The 21,921-nt window shown below is 39.8% G+C and overlaps 1 protein-coding gene across 5 annotated transcripts in view; it reads right to left on the bottom strand.

Moving 5' to 3' along the window:
• Positions 1-19,152, bottom strand: part of pax7a (paired box 7a) — a 42,865-nt gene extending 23,713 nt beyond the window's left edge. For 2 of the 5 annotated variants that reach the window (XM_070902892.1, XM_070902893.1), the window contains exons 1-4: positions 19,065-19,149; positions 17,529-17,764; positions 16,569-16,698; positions 16,011-16,139 (exon numbers count right to left, since the gene is read on the bottom strand). In XM_070902892.1, the coding sequence (XP_070758993.1) occupies positions 16,011-16,139; positions 16,569-16,698; positions 17,529-17,764; positions 19,065-19,149 (580 nt within the window). Of the gene's footprint in view, positions 1-16,010; positions 16,140-16,553; positions 16,699-17,528; positions 17,765-19,064 lie in introns of all 5 variants that reach the window. The other 3 variants (XM_070902890.1, XM_070902891.1, XM_070902894.1) reach the window with 3 other exon arrangements.
• Positions 19,153-21,921: the final 2,769 nt, after the last annotated feature.

Here is a 21,921-nt window from a genome sequence, read left to right as displayed (position 1 = left end):
TGCAGTCGTGTTACAAAAGAGCAGATGACTTAGAAACTGGCCTGAATACATATCAGTATACACAAGCAGGCATAAAGACACAAAACATTTTCAGTCTGTTTTCTTGACAAAAGCACTTTAAAATCTTAATTTCATGTCTATTTTCCCCCTCACACATGTGCCAATGTTAACAATCATAGACTCAGCTAACAAAAATCCCTGCAGGGCTGTCGAGGTCAATTCCTTAATGGTCCGCTCGGCACAAAAAGGTAAATTCTGATTATACTTTTGTATAATACGACTGCGGTAATTCCATTCACAGGTCCATGGGATATTGATGAACCACTCATGCCTTGTCTCATTACTTATTGTCCAATTAGAATCTAATTACGTGCCATCCAGTGGGCATGATTACTGCCGTGTACTCTCCTCCAGGGGCCCTCTGAGGCCCCCCTGATATTGATTTAAAATTGCACCCATTATAAAAAGGAATTAATCAGGTTCACACATTGCTTTGTGTAGGTAAGCGCTTGATTAAGATTAAGAATAATGCTGGGTTTTGTTTGAATAAAAGCTACCTTAACCTAGATTGTAATGAATGTCATGACTTATGAAAGAGATGGAAGGGAATCAATGACTGACCTCTAATACAACTGTTCTACATATAATTGATAAAACATAAAGGTGATGATGTTGTTCACGCCGCATAGGACAGACCGTAGAGATGGGAAAGACTTGTGAGCATTAACGTCATCAGACAACTCAAGAGTTGTATGATTACAGAGTTAGTTGGGTGAGGGTATAAAATACTTTGCACCGACAATATAACCTTATATTCATTAAATATGAGTTTAATTACATATTTTAGCAGATGTGAGGCGTCCATATTTGTTTGATGTTCAGGCACTTAGTCAGAAATATCGGAGGTTTCAGAAAAATACGAGTTTCCGTTGATGTGAACGTGAGTTAATCAACAAAGATACAAGGTTGTGTCCCAAATGCATACGACATTTAAAAAAGTCGTAAGTATAGAAAGATATCAACTACTTTTTGTTTTATGCTAACAGGAAATGACCTGTCCCTGTCCACCTGCCAACTTCACAAAGAGACAACAAACTGTTTTACAAAAAAAATTAATACTTATTTTTTGTTTTCTGAGGTGTTTCTGGAGCCGTTTCACCACCATGAACAATTAGTTAGAGCAGCTTCTCTTGTGCACGGCTTTGTGGAAGAATAGTGTGCATCAATAGCACACTAAGAAAGTAAGTAGGTTTTATTTATTTAGTATGTATATTTTAGTTTTGTCCGTTTTCCAGTGTGAACACGCTACAAACCACAAACCTGTTTAAAATTAGGATGAATTTGGGAAACAGCTAATGAGCGATCATTCTGTCTCTCCATCTTTATCAAATTCAAACACTGTTTCAGAACTTCACACACAAAAAAAGTTATGTTTTAATCATTGTTGTGCTGGAAAACTCTAATATATCTACAATGATTAACAAATGGTTAACCCTGTTTTAATTAATGTGCTTGATTACATACTAGAAATTATCCCTAAAGACGTGGAGAACCAGCAAAGTCTTTCACCCTGGTATGACTTTGCTTTGATGACGCTTTAATTCTGACCAGACCTTTTAGATAAAACACAGTTCTTGCTCTTGAAGGACTGCTAGTTAATAGTTTAAGGTCACTATGAGGTTTAAAGCCTGCTCTCTCCCCTGATGCTCCTCTGCTGACCCTGCAGACAGACTCCTCAGACTGCAGACAGATGGGATCCTCATCATCACCCTGGTTCCTCAAAAAAACCCTTCTCCCTTCCTCATATTGACCCCCCCCCTCCTTCAGCCTTCCTTCTCTTCTTCAAACAAAATCCACTATGAAAACAAACAAAATAACAAAAAAGAAAGAAGCAATACTGGCAATACGTTTTGCAAACGATGAAATAAAGAGAAATCCCTGTCTCTTTGTGCAAATAAAATCTAATAATGATATTAGAAACATTAACAAAAAACACGCCTTTGCAGTGGTGCAGGTGTTGTTATCCCTCATCTCTAGCTCACCTGTGAGCAGCATTAGCTTGAAGTTAAGTAGCGCTCATGCCAGTCAGACTGTCTCTGATATCATAACCCATGGCCTCAATATCAGCCATACCTTTGCAAACTATCCAAGACAGAGGGACAAAAACAGACAGGGCTTTGGCAGTGCAGCATTAGCTCATAATGGCTCATTTTGAAAAGCATATTAGTTCCAGCATAATTACAATCAGGCCTCACGCTCTGTGTTTTGCAGGCATTCACAGGACCAGCCTCTGAGCACCGAGTCACACCAGTTGACTGTGACTGACAGCAGATTTAGTTTAAAATGGTGTTTTTTCCTCCCTCTTTTTTTCCCACAGGACAAAAATAACACCACGTCTTTTCTCCCTATTTATGTTGACTTGTTTATTTTGTGCCTACCTTTTGTCGTAGTTGATACTGCAATTATACTTTTTGTCAGTCAGAGGGGGTGAATATCAAAAGGCCTAATTATGCAAACAGGCCTGTGATAAGAGGCATCTGCCTGAGATGGGATCTGCTATCTCTGACATGCATCTGTCTCTGTGCTGTCTTTGCGGCTCCAGGCCTGCATATAAACAGCCCTGCCTGTCCCCAGGACTGCATGTGATTCAACCACCAACACTGGAGTGGAGGGATGTTTCGGGGGCGGGGGGGATCGTGCAGCAACATCAAATAACTAACAACTTCCCAATTTGCATTTCTCTGAGAATGGTGCTGCTTAATGCACTTGCCTGTTCATCCCAAAGGGGTTGCCAAGTTAAAGGAGGCATGTGATTCAAGGCATTTACCGAAGGATGTATCTGAGATAGGAACCTTATGTGAATACAAGATAGACGACAGCGATAACCAGAATGGTTTAAAGACAAATTCTCTATGAATAATCTTTTCCTGTAGTTATCTCCCTGTGAGTAAAAAACAAAAACAAAACTATAAAAAAGTGAGCATAGCCTCAGCACGCTTGGCATTTAGTCATATAAATTAGATTAAAATAGTCACATCAACATACCAAACAATTTGTAAGAAGACTGCATATGTGGCAAAATCAGGTTAACTGTTTACTTGGTTTGGTAACATGTCAAAATGCAATCAATTTCCTCTGGTTGTCAGGTTGACCTTCTCTGGGCCGTAATTTGACATTTCACTGAAATTGAATCTGGATGAGATGTGTAACAATACATGAGGATATTAAAACTCCACCGTCTATCTTAAATAAAATCATTCCCAGCTCACCTTTATGGACAGATGTCATTGGATTCAGCTTTGTCTCATGCCTATCATGTCAATTACCAGTTTATAGCAGGTGGCTGAGGGCCATGGGCACTTCTCCCCAAAATCTATTTCAAGAGGTGAGATCGGCCGAGTGAGAAAGGTCGTAGAAGTGAACAAGAGCTCTACCATTGGCAGACAACTTGTGCAGCAATAACCCACGCTTTGGTTTTACTTTTTTACAGAAGAAGTAGCTGTGAAAAACTTCAAACACACAAACAAACGATGAAAATAGAAAAGGCAGTCTTGCTTTTGCAACCCCTGACTGCCAGTGTCAGAGTTTTAGGCTCTTTTTTACGTCGACATTCCTCGGGAAAATTCCAATACTTTTCTTCCCTTGTCTCTTGGACAGAATCACATTCTTTAGAAAAGGAGTAGGGGGCTTGAAAAAGAGGAGAAAAAGGCAAGGGAGGAAGAAAGATGGGAGGCTCTATAATCTTTGGCTCTCACAACAAACAATTAGCCCCCTTTTCTCTGTTTGAGGTGGGGAGAAAGTGGGAGGGGGGGAAGGGGGGTGCAAGAGAAAGCAGAGGAGACAGAGAGGGAGAAGCAGCGAGAGCGATGCTCTTTTATGGCTCTTGTCATATGGATGAAGGCGCGGCGCGTCCATGAGAGCGCACGCTCACCTTCAACAACAGGGCGTCCACTGGGCCTCCCGGCCTTTTCAGCCCAGAGAGACGAGCTCCTCAGGGGGCCATTAGAGCATGAATAGGGGCCTGACAGCCCTGTGCAGCTCCGCAGGGCATCCATAAATGCTGACATATTGACTCCCCATGCCTCTGCGCCGCTGAGTGTGAAAGCGTGAAGGGCTTGAAGGGTGGGATTCTTTTTCTTTAATATACTACTGACTAAAAGTAGGATATTAGCGACAATATGATTGTTTTTATATTTTACTAAACTGTTGTTTTCCAGAGTACTGTTTAGGTTTACTTTAAATTTTTAATATATATAATATATATAATATTTTTGTTTTGAAAGACTTCTTTTGGTGTACATGTTAGGGAAAATGTACTTCTAACATCACCATCTCATCATTCACATAATGAAAAATCCTACATTTTCTGAGCATATATATAAGTTACCATATAATTTCCTACTGTGGCAGTTTTTAGAAAAAACGACAGATTAGAAAGGATCTAATGGAACCACATGGACCCATAAAGACTTCAGAGGATACAAAAAGTGAACCTAGTCGTGACGACTGTTGCCACCTTCCCTACTTAGACTGAGCTTTGCACCGAGTTTCCTCTTCTGTCGAGCAGAATGTCACCGCCTGAGCTCGAGTCTTTGCTAATTGAGGTCACAGCGAAAGTAATGAAATTAACAGAGAGCACAAGAAAGTAAAAAGGAGCCCATGGGGGTCTCTGCCAAATGGCACTGGAGCCAGAGCCTCGGTCCCCCAGCAAAAAGCTCTAAAAACCTACGCAGGAAATCAAACAGTAACGTCTCAGGGCTATGAGCCGAGGTCTCCTGGAGGAACAAATCATTTTCTCAACAAAGCCAAAGAGAGATTACTGGGCACAGTATAGGAATGCACAGCGGACATTTTTATGCGCCCAAGGGAAGTTTCCTAATTTTCTGGACAAGGCTGGGCAGCAAATATTGTGGAAAAGTTTGTACGACATAGAGGACACTAGGAAGGAGAGGAGAGTTGTGAAGAATGATGTAAACTTTAATAAAAACTCAGAGATTCAGGTCAATAAAAGCCCAAACAAACTAAGCAAATATTTAATTAATGGGCGTTATCCTTACAGGAAACACTACTGTTTTTAGAGCTATGGCCTTTTGGCTGCTGATCTATATGTTTGAATATTACTTTATTGTTGCACATCCTGACACTGAGTTGTCTCTGTAATTGTAAAATAAAAACAATATATTTGGTTTTGAAACCTCAGAAAAAAAAATCATTAAATACATAACAAAAATACTACTATACATTGTATTATAGTGCAAGTAAACAAACTGTTGTAGAGTTCCTTTATATTCAACAATTTAATGACTATTTCCTGTAAAGGGCTTTTTCTCTGGGCACACTGAAGCATTACAGTGCTTGGCATTAATTTCTCAGATCCCTCCATACTGAGGGGTTGTAATGTGGCACAGTAGCAAAGCTTTTTATACTGAGACTACATATTCCCCAAGGAGAGAATGACTGACGATGCAGAAATAAGCCCATTAGTTGAAAATAGGGGACAACATTAGAAGTTGTTATTTTGTCGGCAAGGACAGGAGCTCCACCCCACTGTTTGGACAACCGCTTACACATTTTAACTTGGTGGGGAAAAAACACATTTCTGATTTGCAACACTTAGGGAACATGTTTATTGTCTTTGTGGTTATGAAAAAAAAAGAAACACGCACAATTAAAACAAATGAATATTTCAGTGGTGAAGCAGATCAAGAGCATAAAATGTGAAATGTTCTGGCCCTAAGTAGCATAGGCTAATGGCGATTTTTAAACTAGCAGACCATGGTCAATGTTTCTCATTCATCACTGAGGGAGAGCACGGGCGCACTGTGCTAAACGTAATTACTGTTGCACATTATGTGGGCTATTCCTGTATTGTAATAAAATTAGCCAGAAATGCTTTTTGTCTTTTCTAATGCAGCTCCATGGTAACCAGTGGACGGTCATAATGCAACACACTGTCCCGATCTGTGCCAGCTGTCAGAGTTTGACAACCTTAGGTGGCAAGGCGAATTGGAGGAAACTACATTTCTTTCAATAAATTATGTGGCTCTGACCTGCACAATTTAACATGGACATAATAATGTCCTGATGTACTTTATACTCATTTTGGTGATCCTTCAGCTTTATTGTTTGGCAGAATAACAATGGTTTAATCACCGAGACAGAGGTCCCGGTTATTATTACCCTATCCATCTTAAAACTGATGTCAGATTACCTCAGACAGGCAGAAAATTCAATTGAACTACATACTTTACACTATATTTCTCAAATCTTAAGTGTGGGCTTTTACATAAAATTTAAAAGACATTTAGCCACATGTGCAGTCTTCTTACAACATTTAGGGGTGCTAGACTAAATTCGACCATTTTTACTGATTCATTGATGATCAATGCAAAACTATATTAAATGTGAGCCTAAACATTGTAGGACATTTGTGGAATATCCACAAAAGCTCGCTTTCACAGTATTTAAAAAGCATATTATCAAATTTAACACAGAAAACAAAAAAGACAGTGTTCAGTCCAAGTGAGCCACAAATACAAGAGGGTACTGATTTCTCTGCTGGAAGATTTGGCTGAAATCGAAGAGGCAACTGCACGCCAATACTCGTATCATGACTGATAAGGCCTGAATAAATATACCAAAGAATTACTGGTGGACCTTTCACAAATGAACTGGCTTTTGTCATTATCTGTCAGCCAGCAACAACATTTATGTTGTTTGGTAGATAACTTATTAAGCAAAATGACTATGATTTATGGAATTACATGGTTAATTAAATACTGCTTCAAGCTGAAATTACTCTGTAAACTGTCTGTCCCCTTTGGCAATTCACCTAGTCGAGACAGAAACAAAAACACTGACACAACAGAAGGTTTTCCCTACAGTCTTCAACATAGAGTCTGATCTGTCCATGTTTGAGGCTTGTTCTCTGTGTTGTGCGATGTCCTTAATGTCATGAATGCTCAGGATCATTTTATTGCTCGTTGACACTGTTATTGGTGCTTTCTGACAACAGCCGACATTGTCTGTAGAGGTCATGAGGTCAGTTAATTACACTTGTTTATTGCAGCAAAAATGATGGCAGCTTCTCTAATGATGTGAACAACTGCACCAGGAGGTTTGTTTTAGCGGATGTTACCTGAATTGAACTGGTTTTGGGGTTTTTTTGTGGGTTTTTTTCTTTCTGGAGTCCAGGAGGAAAGAAGCCAAGAGGACATCTCAAAGCAATTAAATGAGATTTCTGTCTGATAACTACAGGTTTTTCCATTAAAACCTTTGAAACTAATCTCCCCCCGCTGAGAACACTTGTCTCTCCTCGTGGCATGGCCAGGAATCAGCAGTGAGAGATAAATAAATGGCCTTTGAAAAAAACATTGGCCCTCTTGTCAAGACACATATCCACTCGAGAGCAGCAACAGTCCACATGTCAACTCATTCTCTTCCCATTTCCTCTGCTCTCTTTGCTGAGACACTCCTGTCTAATGAAGTAGAGGCACTGCAATCCCACAGGGCCGAGGAGAGCTCTGTCATCCCTGAGTGTTGTTTTCCCTTCGGACAGCCCAGTCCACCATCGAAGGTAATACTCACCAATCAGGATTCATTACAACGCCACATCTATGAATGAAACTGCCCACCGCAAGCAAACTAACACACAACTGCCCGGGAGAAGAAATAGGCCTCCCAGAGACCCCCCTCCAAACTAAATTGGATTGCCAATACGGCCCACAGACGTTTGAGAAGTCGAGAAAAACAATGGAGCAGAAAATAAATACTCCAAAGCCAAAATGATGACTCCACTTGGTAAACTAACACAGTATTGATCGTCTTCTTCTTTTTTTTTTTTGTTTGTTTAGAAAAGCCTCATCCCTGCTAATAGCTGTCTCAGAGTGTAATCTCTCCCTTGTCCTCCCCCTCCTCTCCTCCTCCTCCACATTCCCTATTATGTGGCTCCTTTCAGCACGCCTCAAATAGTTTAGGTTCAGTGTCGCACTGGGGTACGGGGCATGGGACTGGGGACCAATTGTTTGCTAATGTTGACACCTGCCAGAGCAGGCTTGGCCTATTTGGGGCCCGCCAAGCCGCAAACTGGATGCTCCCCCTCTTTAGCGAGATTAAGTGTGGGTTGCTGGGGTCACAAATCACTGGACTCCCTCTGATGTTGTGAGGCACAGAGCCAGAGACTGAGAGGACTAAAAGAGAAAGCTGGAGAGGGAGGGACAGAGGAGGGAAGAGGGATAAAGAGTGACAGTCTATTGTTTACTGAAAAGGAGGGGAATAATGTATCGTCTTGAGTGCGCGTAAACCAGTGTGCCCCATTCAAAAAAATATATCAACAGTGAATCCACGTCGCCAAAGCACACAGCGGTTTTTCCGCCTTGCTTTCTGTCTCCTCTTGGGTGCATGAACGATCAGGAGAATATTTGAGAGCTTTTTGTTTGAAAATTCTGCATTAACAGGAAAGACCAATTGTCACACTCTGCTCTTGGTCTTCACATAACAGCTTGTGCAATTTCCACACCCAAAATATAGCATTAGTAGCAGGATGCAAGGTATATTAAACCATCTGCTTTTATGACGATTCACAGGACAGACTTTTGGGGCTTGAATATCAACAAATATGATGTTCTTCAAGAATAAATAAACATGAAGATATAACATGATTTCTTCAGAGAAAAGTCAAAGAAAGTGCTAGTTTACCCAGACATATATATCTTCTTTTAAGTTATTTTTTAAGCGCACATATAGTGCAAAGCCCAAGGGAAAACCAGCGTGGCCATGACAGACAGTGCCCAGCTCCTCCTCCTCCTCCCCCTTCCTTTGCAGATGTACATTAATGCAAAAAAAAAAAAGGCAGAGGTCTGAGCTGCAGCAGAAGCACCCTCTCTCCCTTTAAAACTGCTGCTGTCCAGCCTGATCGTGTCAGTTTGAAGGCCCCTATTCAAAAGTATTCATGCATCTGCCTTTGAGGCACAATAGCAGCTAGTTTATAAACTGTCTGCCCAGGCACCCAAAGGCTTTAGTTCTTATTGTTTTCGGCCCCTTAATAAACTTTTTGGAGGAGTTCATCAACTTGCCTGAATAGCCCATGCAGCAAGTCTCAAGACAGAAAATAACAGAAGGGCCTTTTCTCCTCCCTCTTCTTTCTCTCGTCCTTTTCTAGTGGCTGTTCATCTAACAATGGTGAGAGTAGGCTGTCAGACATCACAGAGCCTTTTTTTTGTAGCAATACAAGAAAAAAAATTCAATAAAAAAAGAGAGAACGCGGCCTCTTAAAATGGGAATGGAAGACGATTGTATTTGCACAGAAGGTATAGGCTAACGCAAGCAGCACAATAAGTTCAAACGTTGTTTACAAAATTAAAATATTTATAAAAGTATATAAAAACAGAGAGCATTTGTAAGGCATTGGAGCCCTTATTGCAACAAAAATAACACTAATAGTTAGCAGAAATTATACATGAAAATATGTGGATTTAAAATTTTAGATTAAAATACTGTTGAAGGTGAGAAAACAGAGAAAATGAATATGAAGATAGTAGTTTTCTTTTCTGTTCTACAAATTCAAAGATTGCCTGACACCTGTTAGACTGGCAGCACAGAAATGACGGGATGCAATAAAATGTAATTTTGGCTGTAAGCCATTAATCCACTGTTACACCTTTAAACTCTGTGGAAAAAAAAAATGAGCCAAACTTAAAAGTCTTTAATAGATGTCTGCTGTAATTAATTTCATACCTAATTAAAACAAGGCTATACAGTCCGTGCAGGCTGGCCTGTTTAGCTCGCTGGATGGCCATAATTGAAGTAATAGCGGAAAAAAAGCCTGCTTAGAAAATAAAAGCCCGCAGCGGTCCAATTCAACAACTTCACCATGCATCCCTCACCCCCCTCCTCCACCATCTGACCCAAAAAGGCCTTATTGGCTGCCCCGGACCAACCACCTACTGTTTCCCACCGATGCACTCGGTGCGTTTTAACACCCTAATTAGATGTGACAAGTTCAACGAGCTGGTTACAGAGGAGGAAAAGCTGGTCAGGTTATGATTTCCGAGTCAGACTCACAGGGGAATCTCTGGACAGCTGATTCCTGTCAGCCTCATTCATCTTCTTCCAGCCAATTAAACATCACTGCTAACAAAGCGGCGGCAATTTGGGGGGGAACACATTAAACGCCTGAAGTGGAAATGTAAATGTTTGAGGTTAATGTCAGTGGGCTGGTAACATAATAATAATAATAATAATAATAATAATAATAATAATAATAGCATAAATGGCACAACATACACAAAATATAATCTTGATTATTATTGTTATTGTTATTATTAATAATAATACATATTTACATTATAATAGACTGGATAGTCTGTAGTGTACAGTGTACAATATCTGAAGCTGAGGTTGGAGTTGTTGATTGCTATATAAAATAATAGGGTAATATTTCCTAGAATATTAACGGTCAACACTACAAATATTTGCCAAAATATTAACCCTATTTCAACAAAAACACTATATATTCCACGGAATTAATTCACCTCTAGAAACATTATGAAATCAGAATAAACTGACATTTTAGCTATCTAAGATAACTTTTGATGAATTACACCAAGAACAAATCATAAAAGAACAACAAAAGAAAAGTTACTCTTAATTCAGCGACCTAAAAGTTGTGTCACTAATACCCTCACCTGTTGACATGCACGTGCGTGTGTGTGTGTGTGTGTGTGTGTGTGTGTGTGTGAGAGAGAGAGAGAGACAGAGAGAGAGAGAGAGAGAGAGAGAGAGAGAGAGAGGAGGAAAGTCAAACTTAAGCAAAGAAAGAAAAAAAAGATGAGAAATCAAGATTTTCTATTTATTTTGGACCACAGCCCTGCAGGCACAGCGCAGGATCCCGGAGCCCCAGAGTGAAAATTGGCGGAATAAAACACAGACAGAAATGAGAGACGCGCTGAAGCACCCTACTGTTGTGACAGGATACCTGGAGGGCAACGCTTCCTCTTTAATTTGTCTCGTATGGTTTGAGACCCCCAACCAGACATCCAGTCCTCAGAGTCTGCGTAAGCCTACTGAATTTAATTCTCGATGGTGAAATTATATGCTATAATTAAATATCATATCATATTTAAAAAAAAATGCTCGGTGTCATAGAGGCATCTTATCAACTTGGTCTTACTCGGCTTCGTCGTTGTTATCACATTAATAGTAACAACATCTAAAATGGGCCTATCAGCATTTGTGGGGGGAAATGCAGGCTAAACAAAGGGCACCTATGGGCTTACAGTTTATATTCTGATATTTCAGAGCAGGAAATGTTAACCTTGAAATGCTACTATCTGCGCCTAACAATGTGTGATCATAACCCCATAAATGAGGGGAGAAATTGAATCCTTTTAAGTTATTAAGCAGGAAAGGATTATAAACTCGTCTTTATAAATGAGCTAGAAATCCCCATGTCTTCCTCTGTACACTTTTAAATTTCCCACAAGAAAGCTGGAGAGGAAAGATTGCCCCTTTTCAAGAGCCCCACAAGAGATGGAAAAACCATTTTTGTGCCCAGATAGGGAGTCGTCCCACATGGTAAGCGCCACTTTAATTAATAGACAGCCTTGAGAGGTATCACTGTCAGCCTGGATAATGGCGGCAGAGCCAGTGTTTGTGCTTCCATGAATATTTCTGATGTGATCAAAGTCAAATGCCAGCACAGAATGAATTTAAGCCTACTCCATTTTTTTTATTTCGCCTAATGCTGCCGACACTTAAAGCTGCTGCCACTGAAGCGTCTCTCCAGCATGGTAGGCCTACAAGCTTAAAACTGATGCATTACTCATTACTCACAAGCAATGGGCTTCGTGTTATTATGTTGCACGGTTTGCTCATGTTACCTTGCTGGAACCAATGGGCTAATTTGTTACACTGGTAGTAGCTCTTCGCCATAAAATATCGCGATATTTCATTAACAACAAATGATGCCATCATTTTTGAATAAAAAATATATTCTGAATAAAAAAAAAAATGCATACACACGTATATTAGAAGCCTTAACAAAATGAAGTGTGTTAACAAAAACTACGATTTTAGCTCATTACTGAAGCTAGAATTAAAACTCCTTACCCTACTTTAGGCCTGCTGACCAACTAAGCTAACTAGCATTGCTGAGCAGCTGTTAAAGGCTATATGACACTCTCAAGTCCCGGAGACATGTCATCCTGCCACTGTTTATTACATCAATCATACGAGGCAGACGACAGGTAGCTAGATATCACCTGTGCCAACGAAACATCATCTGAACACTGAAAACATAACAAAAAGAAAAAAAAAATCTCCTTTAAATTCGGAGATGGTAGGGCAACCTGATGTCTTGAAAACTAAAAGATTTGAGTCAAGCGTCCTAAAATTAGCCAATGAAGTTGACATTGTTTAGTGTTTATAGGCTAGAAAAAAAAGAAGAAGAAAAAGAAAAAATATACTATATAATATTCAATATGCCCGATATTTTGCCACCTTTAAAAAAATGTATTAATTTACTTCAAATGAACGCATCCTCAAGATATTAATAATAATGCTAATAATAATATTAATTTTGATTATTATATTATTATTATCGATCATGTCGTGTCTTTCGGCTCCTGCCCCCTCTATGAGAAACGAAGGCCTACCGATGTAAATTCCAGTGAAATGTGGCTTGAGTGGCTGCGGGGACAGGGGAGGTTAATCCGAGTTTAATGCAGTGAAGCACAGCGCAGGGTCTGGGCTATGATGGGTATGTTATCTCTGCCCAACATTTGGGTCTCCCTCAATTTCCACCCAGCCAAATAGCTGCGAGAAAGTGCAGATGGAGTCACTCTCAATGCCTGAGGAAAAAACGTTATTAATAGCTAAATAACTTCCCCATACTTTCACTGAATCTCTCTCACACACTGTTCCAGATGGATTTGTTTGAAGTGGTCTCTCGCTTCATTCCCCTGTCCTTCTCATTCAGCACGGCTTTAGACCCGAAATATAGCTACATTATATTACCATACACTTAGAGACTGGGCGTGCGTGCGCAAAAGTGTGTGTCTGTGTGTGTGTTAGGGAGTGCGTGAGCCCATTGTGTGTGCGTGGAAAAGCGTGGAGGGGGCAGCTTTTCACACTGTGCACCACTATAGGCCGAGTTTATCGTTAATAACAGCAGAAATTATTCTTTTTGTGTCTGTTTGTTTCTGTAGGAAAACACCGTTGTACCTGAGAGAGGAGGATGAACCTGAAAACACGATTTATTTTGCGTTATTGTTTGACGTATGACGTAAATGATGAAACCCGCACAGGTAACTTACAGCACACACTGGGACAGAAATGGAAAAAGGGAAATCTAGAGACAGTTATTGTCAGTGTAGGTCACACTGTGCGCCTCATAGTCCGTACATTTTACTGAATATAATGGCAGCCTCCTCTTAGCCAATCCTAACCTGGATCTCTGGTCTGTCTGACTTCCTCACACCTCTGCGCTGCTCTGTCACTTCCCCTCCCTGATGCGCAGAAATAATCCCACCTGGCATCTGTTTAATTAGTTTGAGGACCTCAGGTAATCCTGCGATTTGCTGAAGTGTCCATCGCCTGTCGCCACCTCATCTGACGGTCAGGCTGGTTGCGTTAGTGTGGCAGATGGACGCCGGACAGCTGATTCACCTTCTCTTTCCGAGCGCAAAACAAAAAGGATGCCCAAGTTTGCACAGCTGCAGCTCAGCCTTTCAACCAATTTCTTGCGCGTAATTCAACTTTGGCACAGCATTTTATGGGATGTACAAACAGGACGGAGGGTGGACCAGACGATTAATGATTATCAGAATAAAAAAGGGGCCAACACAGCAGCGTGAGAAGGTGGAACTATTTTCGGTGCACACACCGAGTTTAGCTTCCACTACATCCCTCTGAGAATTAACTGCATCCAACAAAATAAAATGTACAATATTGTAATATGGTTAGCAGTTTAAATACACGTTTAATAAAGCTAGATTAGAGCTGGGATAAATCCGTGATGTAACCTCTGAGAAAATCAAATACACAGGCCTAATAAACAAATAGATAAATAAATAAAGTCTTAAAATCTGGATAAGTAAACGAAAAAAAAAAAATCTCATGAATTTTGTGCCCTGGGCGAGCCACTGTGAGCTCCGCTCTGAGATGAAAGTGAAAAGAAATAAAAGGCTCTATTTAATCTGCTTTAAAACCCCTCTCCACATAAGGGCTGTGCTTCAAACTCGGAGAGTGAGGGGCTGATTGGGGATAAATACATTTCTTACCATGCCTGCGAGCTATTACACCCGGCATGAACACAGCCACCTATTCAGCAACCATCGTTTCCAGTGCTTACTCTAATAAGTATTAACATTATTAGATGCCATCCGGATGCCGGTAGTCTAAACTGCATTACGCAGAGGGTGCGTCTCTTTTTATAGCAACGTAATTGAGTCCCAATTTAAAACACAAGCCGCGTTAAGGAAAAAAAATAGAAGCAGGAACATTAATGTGAATATTTTGAACCAACAGTAGAAAGTCAATAATAACGCGATGATAATGTAGTTAACACTTTACAAGTCAAACGATCACATTACTCAGAAAACGTGTCCTCAGTTTTACTCGGCTGCAGTGCGTAACGAGCAGACTCGCGCTCCAAAAAAAAGATGTTGGTCATTTATAGCCAGCAGGGTTAACAGACCATCTGGAGATATTTGCAACAAAATTGTGACATTTTTCTCATAACATTAATGCGCGGTGTGACAGAAAAAAGAGACCGTTTTCACGCTATCAACTGATTCTTCTCCAACGGGCCATTATATAAAATTACAAAACTATCTACCAGCGGGGCGTACTGAATAATTCATCTCCTTTTATGTCTCTCCGTGCCCTTTGTCCAAACTTTTCTCTCTCTTTTACCCGATTTTTGAATGAGAAAGGACGGGCCCATACTCTCCTTTTCGCTGCCCTGCTCTCCAGGATTTGCTTTTGTACCTCGGACTCTTCACTTTAGAAAACGCGTCAATGGAGGGGAGGTTTCTGCTCGTGAAGTTCATCTTCAAGTTTGACCAAAAAAAAAAAAAATTTTGGCAGTGTCTTTTTGAGGAAAAAAAATAATAAAATGGAGGCTTTTGTGAACTCTTATCTAAAGCCCATTCACTCATGTTTGATCATCAAAAAAAGGGGGCCAACCTTTATATCGTTTGGAAGCTGTGCATTTCTGTGAAGCACTAAACATAATGGCACAATAAAATTAGAAGTTTGTCTTGCAAAATGTCAAACAACTCCACTTCTCCTCTTATTACACAACTTGAAAATAATGTTCTCATTTAAAGTCTAACTGCTTGTAATGTCCTATTTATACATCTCACGTGTAATATGTTATTAAAATGCTTAAATGTGACAGAAATGCTACAAAAAATGTTATATACCACAGGAGACACCAATACATTTTAAGGCTATTATGAGCTTGTAAATACTATTGACAAACGCTGACAGCGAATACCTGCATCAAAGCTTTATTCTCTCCCTCCTCGCAGCATCACTAATAGAGCAAATAATAATATGAACATTGATTTCCACTTTAACTGACAAGTGGTGAAATGTCAGCGAACTGACATCGATTGTGAAACGGGTCAACTGTCAGCTGTCGTTTAGAGGTCGTTAAATGAAGTGAATGAATGAGGAGGAATTCGCTACACAAATTAATTTTCTGCAGTTAAATACCTTCTGCCAAGGCTCTCATAAATAATTGAGTGAATGAACAACTGCTGGCTCGGAGTTAAAAGCAGGAATAAATTCTCTGCGTTTAGCTGCAGCTCGGATGTGGGACAATTTCCCAAGAGGACGTGAAGTAGGAAGTCTATTTAAAACAATTGCTTCCTGCTTACAAGGCTGTGATTTACTCTACATAATAATAATAATAATAATAATAATAATAATAATGATAAGAATGATGATAATTAGTTATTTCAGACATATACAAAAGGGCCATATACTTTCTGCTGTTAACTTACATTTATCACCGAGGATGCCATCGATGCTATGCTTTGTTTTCTTTTCTCCATCTTCATCCTTCTTATCACAGTCATCCTCGTCATCTTTTTTGCCAAATCGGGCCCTCAAAACGCGGCTGATGGAGCTCACTAATGGCAACAAAAAGGTAAATGGGTGATTAGCCCTAAAACCCATAAAAGAACCATAGTAATCCTATCATACATTTTCTTTTTAGAAGGATACCATACAAAAAAAAAAATAGCACAGGAAAAGTTTTACATGAAGCAGCTGCGTTGAGAAAATGTTTAAAATAAAAATTCTATGTTAAAAAGGAGTAAAATTACACTATAAATGCAATAATAAAAATTAACTATTGAGCACCAAAGGTATATTTCCCCAGCAGGGTGATTTTTTTTTCTGGGTCAACAGCTGTAGGTGAGCTTCCTGCCACACTCAGTTTATTATCAGTAACTGGGGCTCAAAACATGTTGGATTCAAAGTGATGTTCAGAAGTGTTGCTGCAGTGTTCGCTCGTAATAAGAAAAAAAAAAAGTGCAGCTTACCAGATGAAGCCTCACCTGAAGGAACTGTGCTTCTGTCGCACACCCCGTCCTTCAGCAGCTTATCCCGGATCTCCCAGCTGAACATACCCGGGTTTTCTCTCTTGTACTCCTCGATCCGCTTCTCCACGTCAGGAGTTGCCACCTGCTTTAGGTTTGGAAAATGGTGTAAAGGCAGGAAAAAAGACAAAAGAGAGGGAGGAGAAAAAAAAAGAGGGAATTTCAGACAGTTTTAATTAAGGGGGATTTTTAAAGATGGAGAAAAACGGTGAAACTATAAAACATACAAAACAAATATTCAAAATAAAAGACAAAACTACACGTTTTATGTATTCTTAATAGGAATATTATAGACCAGTGCCAGTGAACGACACTATAAACTAAATATTTAAAATCGATGTGTCCCCATATATTAGGCTATATTATATATAATAACAAAAATACTGTAATGGAAAAATGTAAAATATGAACGTTATTTATGATCAAATATTCAAATATTCTGTATCATCAATCACTACTGAGCACCACAGAGAACAAAAAATAATATTATAGGAATTGACTTCTCAGTGTTTTTAATTTTCTTTTTATAAATGTTTTCACGTTTTTTTTGATCGATAATGTAAAATATTGGACATTTATTCAAATATTTAGGAAGAACAAAATATCAGCTGCAAAGTTTGTTATGACCAGAAATGATCCTACAGGTGGGCTGTAATGTGAATGTAATTACATTTTAGGAGACATCAATCACTGGTTAGATACGGCACATTATTATTATTATTATCATTATTATTATTATTATTATTACTACTATTATTATTATTATTTCTTTTAAACATCCAAAGACATCCAAAAAACAGAGGCACTCCTCCAGGCTGTTATAATGACACAACATGCAGTTTTGAGCCCACTCAGGTGTCGTGCACCTCGTGACGCCCAGCCTCGCGCTGCAGTGACCCGTTCATGGATCCCACTCACCCTGGGCTTGCTGCCTCCGATGGCCCCCGGACGGATCGATCCGGTCTCCTGGTATCTGCAGAGGATCTTGGAGACACAACCGTGGGAAACTCGCAGTTGTCGCGAGATTACACAGGGTCGGATGCCGTGGTGGGCCATCTCCACTATCTTGTGTCGGATGTGATTTGGCAGTGGCCTCCCGTTGATGAACACACCGCCGAGCTGGTTCACCCTACCCTGGCCCAGAGGGGTGGATACTGCGCCACAATAAACAATAAAAGTCTCAAAAAACAACAACAAAATAAACAACAACAACACATCCGGTTCTGTAAAGCTTTAAAATGCTCACCCTCAAGCTTGGCTATAGATGAAGCTAATGTAGCCTCTGTTATAGTCAAATAGTGGCATGTTTGCTATGTTGCTGACTTTTAATGGGACGCAGCTTACGCACATTATCATATTATACATTTTCAAGAGAGCGTCGTGCCAAATTCATCCAGCGTCAGTCTGGCTGACAGGATGTATCCGGGGCCACTTCACGATCCAATTTCACATTCAAGAGACACTAAAGAGGCTGACACTTCCCACCTTGATTATTCCTAGTCATGCTGTACAAATATTGATGTGATCCTTTGAGTCATCTCTCTGCTGTGTGTATTATTGCCATTTCCAGCAGCAGGACACTTGAGCAAATCCCGGAGCTCGAGTAACTTGCGAGCTACGTGGTTTTTGTACATTTCAGTCCGGAGCACTTGAGCACGAACAGGGTGTAATGGGAAAACTGTTTCCATAAATGCATGCAAATACAAAATGATCTTTTTTCCGCCCATATGTTCAGACGACTCGAGTGTGGGCATTGAAGTTTTAAGAAAATTACCAATTAGATTGCTTTTTGTGTGTGTGTGTGTGTGTGTGTGTGTGTGTGTGTGTGACAATCGAAATAAGAAATATTCTTTCAAATGTACCAGAAAAAGAAGCATCCGTTTATTCTGTCAACTTAAGTGTTATGAAGGTAGATTTCTTGTCAGATTGGCTTTAATTCTAGCACTAAGAATAATTAAAAATACAACATTGTCTAAGCTTAGTGTTATTATTAATACAATTTCTCTGTAATTTGACAGTCAAAGCATCCAGCACATACAACAAATACATAAATTAGAAAATAAAAATCGCAATTAACACAAAAAATCAGGTAGATTCTGTGTAATAAGCAGGAATTACTGAGAGAAGATCTGTCTCTGTTACAAATAAACACAGACTGAACTGTAAATTCACAGACAAAAACAATATCAGGCTGAATCAAAACACGTGCATATAAGCTATTTTAAAAGGTTGCGGGTGGATTTTCAAAGCACTCTGCTGCCACTATAATTCACTTTTGATTCAGGTTGTTAACTTTAATCATCGGTCCTATTTGTTCCCCCACCCTTTTTTATTTCCCAGCATGTTTGTCGGTAAAAAAAAACTGTGCCCTGCGCGACTGACAGACTTCAGCACTGACGACTTTTGTCACCGCACAGGTTCAAACATCAGACACATGCTGTCATTGTCTCTTACCTTCCAGGGGGAATCCGGTTCGCGGGTAGTTCTGGCCTGGCGCAGGGCGCATCATCCGAGGCATTGTTCCTGGTAAAGTAGCCATCATGTAGCTACTCAGACAAACAACAGAACGGACTCGAACCGGCTACTCTCACAAAGTCCAAGTCAAAAAAAAACAAAAAACCGGAATGTCTTCAAAATGTAAAAAAAAAAAAAGAGATGCTCAGTCTCGCTGTCAAATCCCAAATCCCAGGCGGAGAAACTGGACAAGCCCTTCTTCCACCGGGGGAAATAAAAAGTGGTGCTCTCCTCTGCTGCGATCAACGTGCCAAAATAGAAAATAAAAAATAACAGCAGCTACGAATAAAATCTGCAAAATACAGTATGTGTGTCTGAGTTGTGAAAAAATGCACTGTTATTCTTTTCCCTTGGTGTAGTTTGGGTTCAGTATAATGTCTGCTGGCTGGTTGGAAGTAGTTTAAGTGGCCAACTTTCGTGCTTGTCGTAGGAGGAGACAGCCGAGCGCTCCCATAGGCTCCCTGGCCTTTCTTTTATGGATGAAAGAGAGTGGGTTTAGCCAGCAGCCGACCGACCAATCAGAGCGACACATTCCACTTTTAATTCACTGCTGCCTCCCTCATACAGGACTCCATACACCAAAAAAAAAAAACAACAGTTCAAAATGTTATTAAATCTAAATGTTATTCTAAATCCTGTCTTTTCTAAATGCTTTGCTCTGCTTCAATGACATTCAGCTGTCCAAACCTGTGGAATATTAATGCTTTTAAAATGAGGATTTTTCTTTCTTTCTTTCTTTGATCGATCAGGAGAAAGTCAAGAAAATGAAAAATATACAGCCCATAAACTGTTTCTATAGCAACAACACCAGAGCCAAAGAAATTCAAACTGAAATAAGTTCGTTTAAAAAAAGAACACGTAATTGCAAGTTGTTAAAAATGGTTTATTGTTCGTATTATCTGCAGATAAAGAATTACAATGCGATATGAAATATCATATTTGGAAGAAGAATGAATTCAGTAAAATCATCCTTTTTTCGATAAAACATCAAGCGCCTATATCAAATGAATAATGTATTCTTCTACAGATGCACCGGTGCGCACGCAGAGCCTCGCTTGGATAAAAATCACGGCCCAAAAAGAAGTGAGTCAGGACTTGATGATGTGGAGACTGAACGGACAAAATGCTGCGCAAAAGCAGAAGGTTAGACCATGAGATGCTTTCAGCTTGTTAACCTTTCAATTAAAGCAAATGTGCGCAGCATGAACATCTAAATGGCTCCTATAGCTTTTGTGGTAATTACAACATTTGGATCGACCCGCTATTGATGACAACAGGTTGACTTGCCCTCGAGTACGCGCAGGAGTAATTGCTTAAAGATAATTGTTAAAAAAAAAAAAAAGCGCTACTATTAAAGTCGCATAAAAAGAGCACATATGGCAGAAAAGAAGAGGTGCGTGTGTCAACTCTGTGGGCCCACCGTGCATATAAAATTGTGTGACAATTGCCGTGGAAAACACTCCTGGTGGAAGGCAATTTCACAAATAATTTTAGCAACAATTAGGGAGTGTGGAGGGGTGAAATGGCGATTTCACATGCAGATGTGCCGGTGGGAAGGATCTGGTACCCTGCCGAATAGCTATGACCCTCACTCTCCCGCTTTGGTTTGCTTCACATGGGACAGAGGAGCACAAAGAGACCGCCTCACCCTCCTGGGAAGGCGCAAAGAGCACTGGATTAAGTCAAGCATCAATCATGTGAAAGCCAAACAATAGCAAATTTCTCTTCTGGAAAGCGTGTTCTTTTACAAACATTTCACCTCTCAGTCTCTCTCTCTCTCTCTGAAGCTACAACAGGTATGTTTCTGAAATCACACAGACACGCAAATAAAGCTAATAATCCCCAAGTATCCCTGCAAATATCAGTGCTGCACCACCGTCAGGTCTTACCTCTGTTATCCTGCTCATTATTAGCCTGGTATTCATTTGCTATGCAGCTGTTGATAATTACACCCAAAGAGAAAAGAGTTTGCAGTGTGCGGAGAAATTCATTTACATTGTTATGAATTTAAATGTGATGCTGTTCAGTTTGTAATATTTTTGCAAACATAAAGACACAGGTGTTTTTTCACTTGTAGGACTGAAATATGTCTCCTGCAGTATATCCTCTACTCTGGTGTTTGTGTTCATTTTTGAGGTATTTCAAGAATATTGATCTACTGTGCTGTTAAGTTCCATCCAAATACAGAATTAAGTAGGCTTTCCTGTCGATCTGTTGCCAGATTGTCATTTAGTTAATTTATCGCACTTTATTGTGCTGTTGTTTGTTTGTTTGTGTTTTTCTTGATGTGACACCACATTCAAGGACATTTTCAAACAGACTGCAGATGATGAATTTAAAATCATGATGCCTGCTTAAATGTGCTTAAATGTATGGTACCTTCGGTTTGCAGTGAACTTAATCCAGCAGTGTTGAATATAGAAAAACTGGTTATTACAGCCTCCTCATTACACATTTTGGGAGTCTATTAGTCGGTTTTACTTTGATTAGACCTTCAGGAACAAAAACTAAGACTCAACATGGCAGCAGAAACAGCTGATTTTTAATCTTCTAAAGGCCTGTAGTTGTCTGTATTTTTTAAACTGAGTTTTTTGAGTATTTTATGTTTAGGATTACAGTATTTTCATACTGCTGTGGCACCATGTCCACTAGTGGGCGACTACTGTTTCACTTTTTCCATCATCATGTTAGAAAAGGGACAAATGCCACTTTGGGCCACCTTTATGTAATCTGTGTGCTGCTCTAAACAACAGTTTTGTAATCCTGACGTATGTATGAATGCATGATGTTTCTGTAT

The sequence above is a fragment of the Enoplosus armatus genome, chromosome 3 (genome assembly GCF_043641665.1).
Source record: "Enoplosus armatus isolate fEnoArm2 chromosome 3, fEnoArm2.hap1, whole genome shotgun sequence".
NCBI classification, from domain to species: domain Eukaryota; kingdom Metazoa; phylum Chordata; class Actinopteri; order Centrarchiformes; family Enoplosidae; genus Enoplosus; species Enoplosus armatus.
Note: the sequence above shows the minus strand (reverse complement) of the source record. Positions and strands in the feature narration are given on the sequence as shown.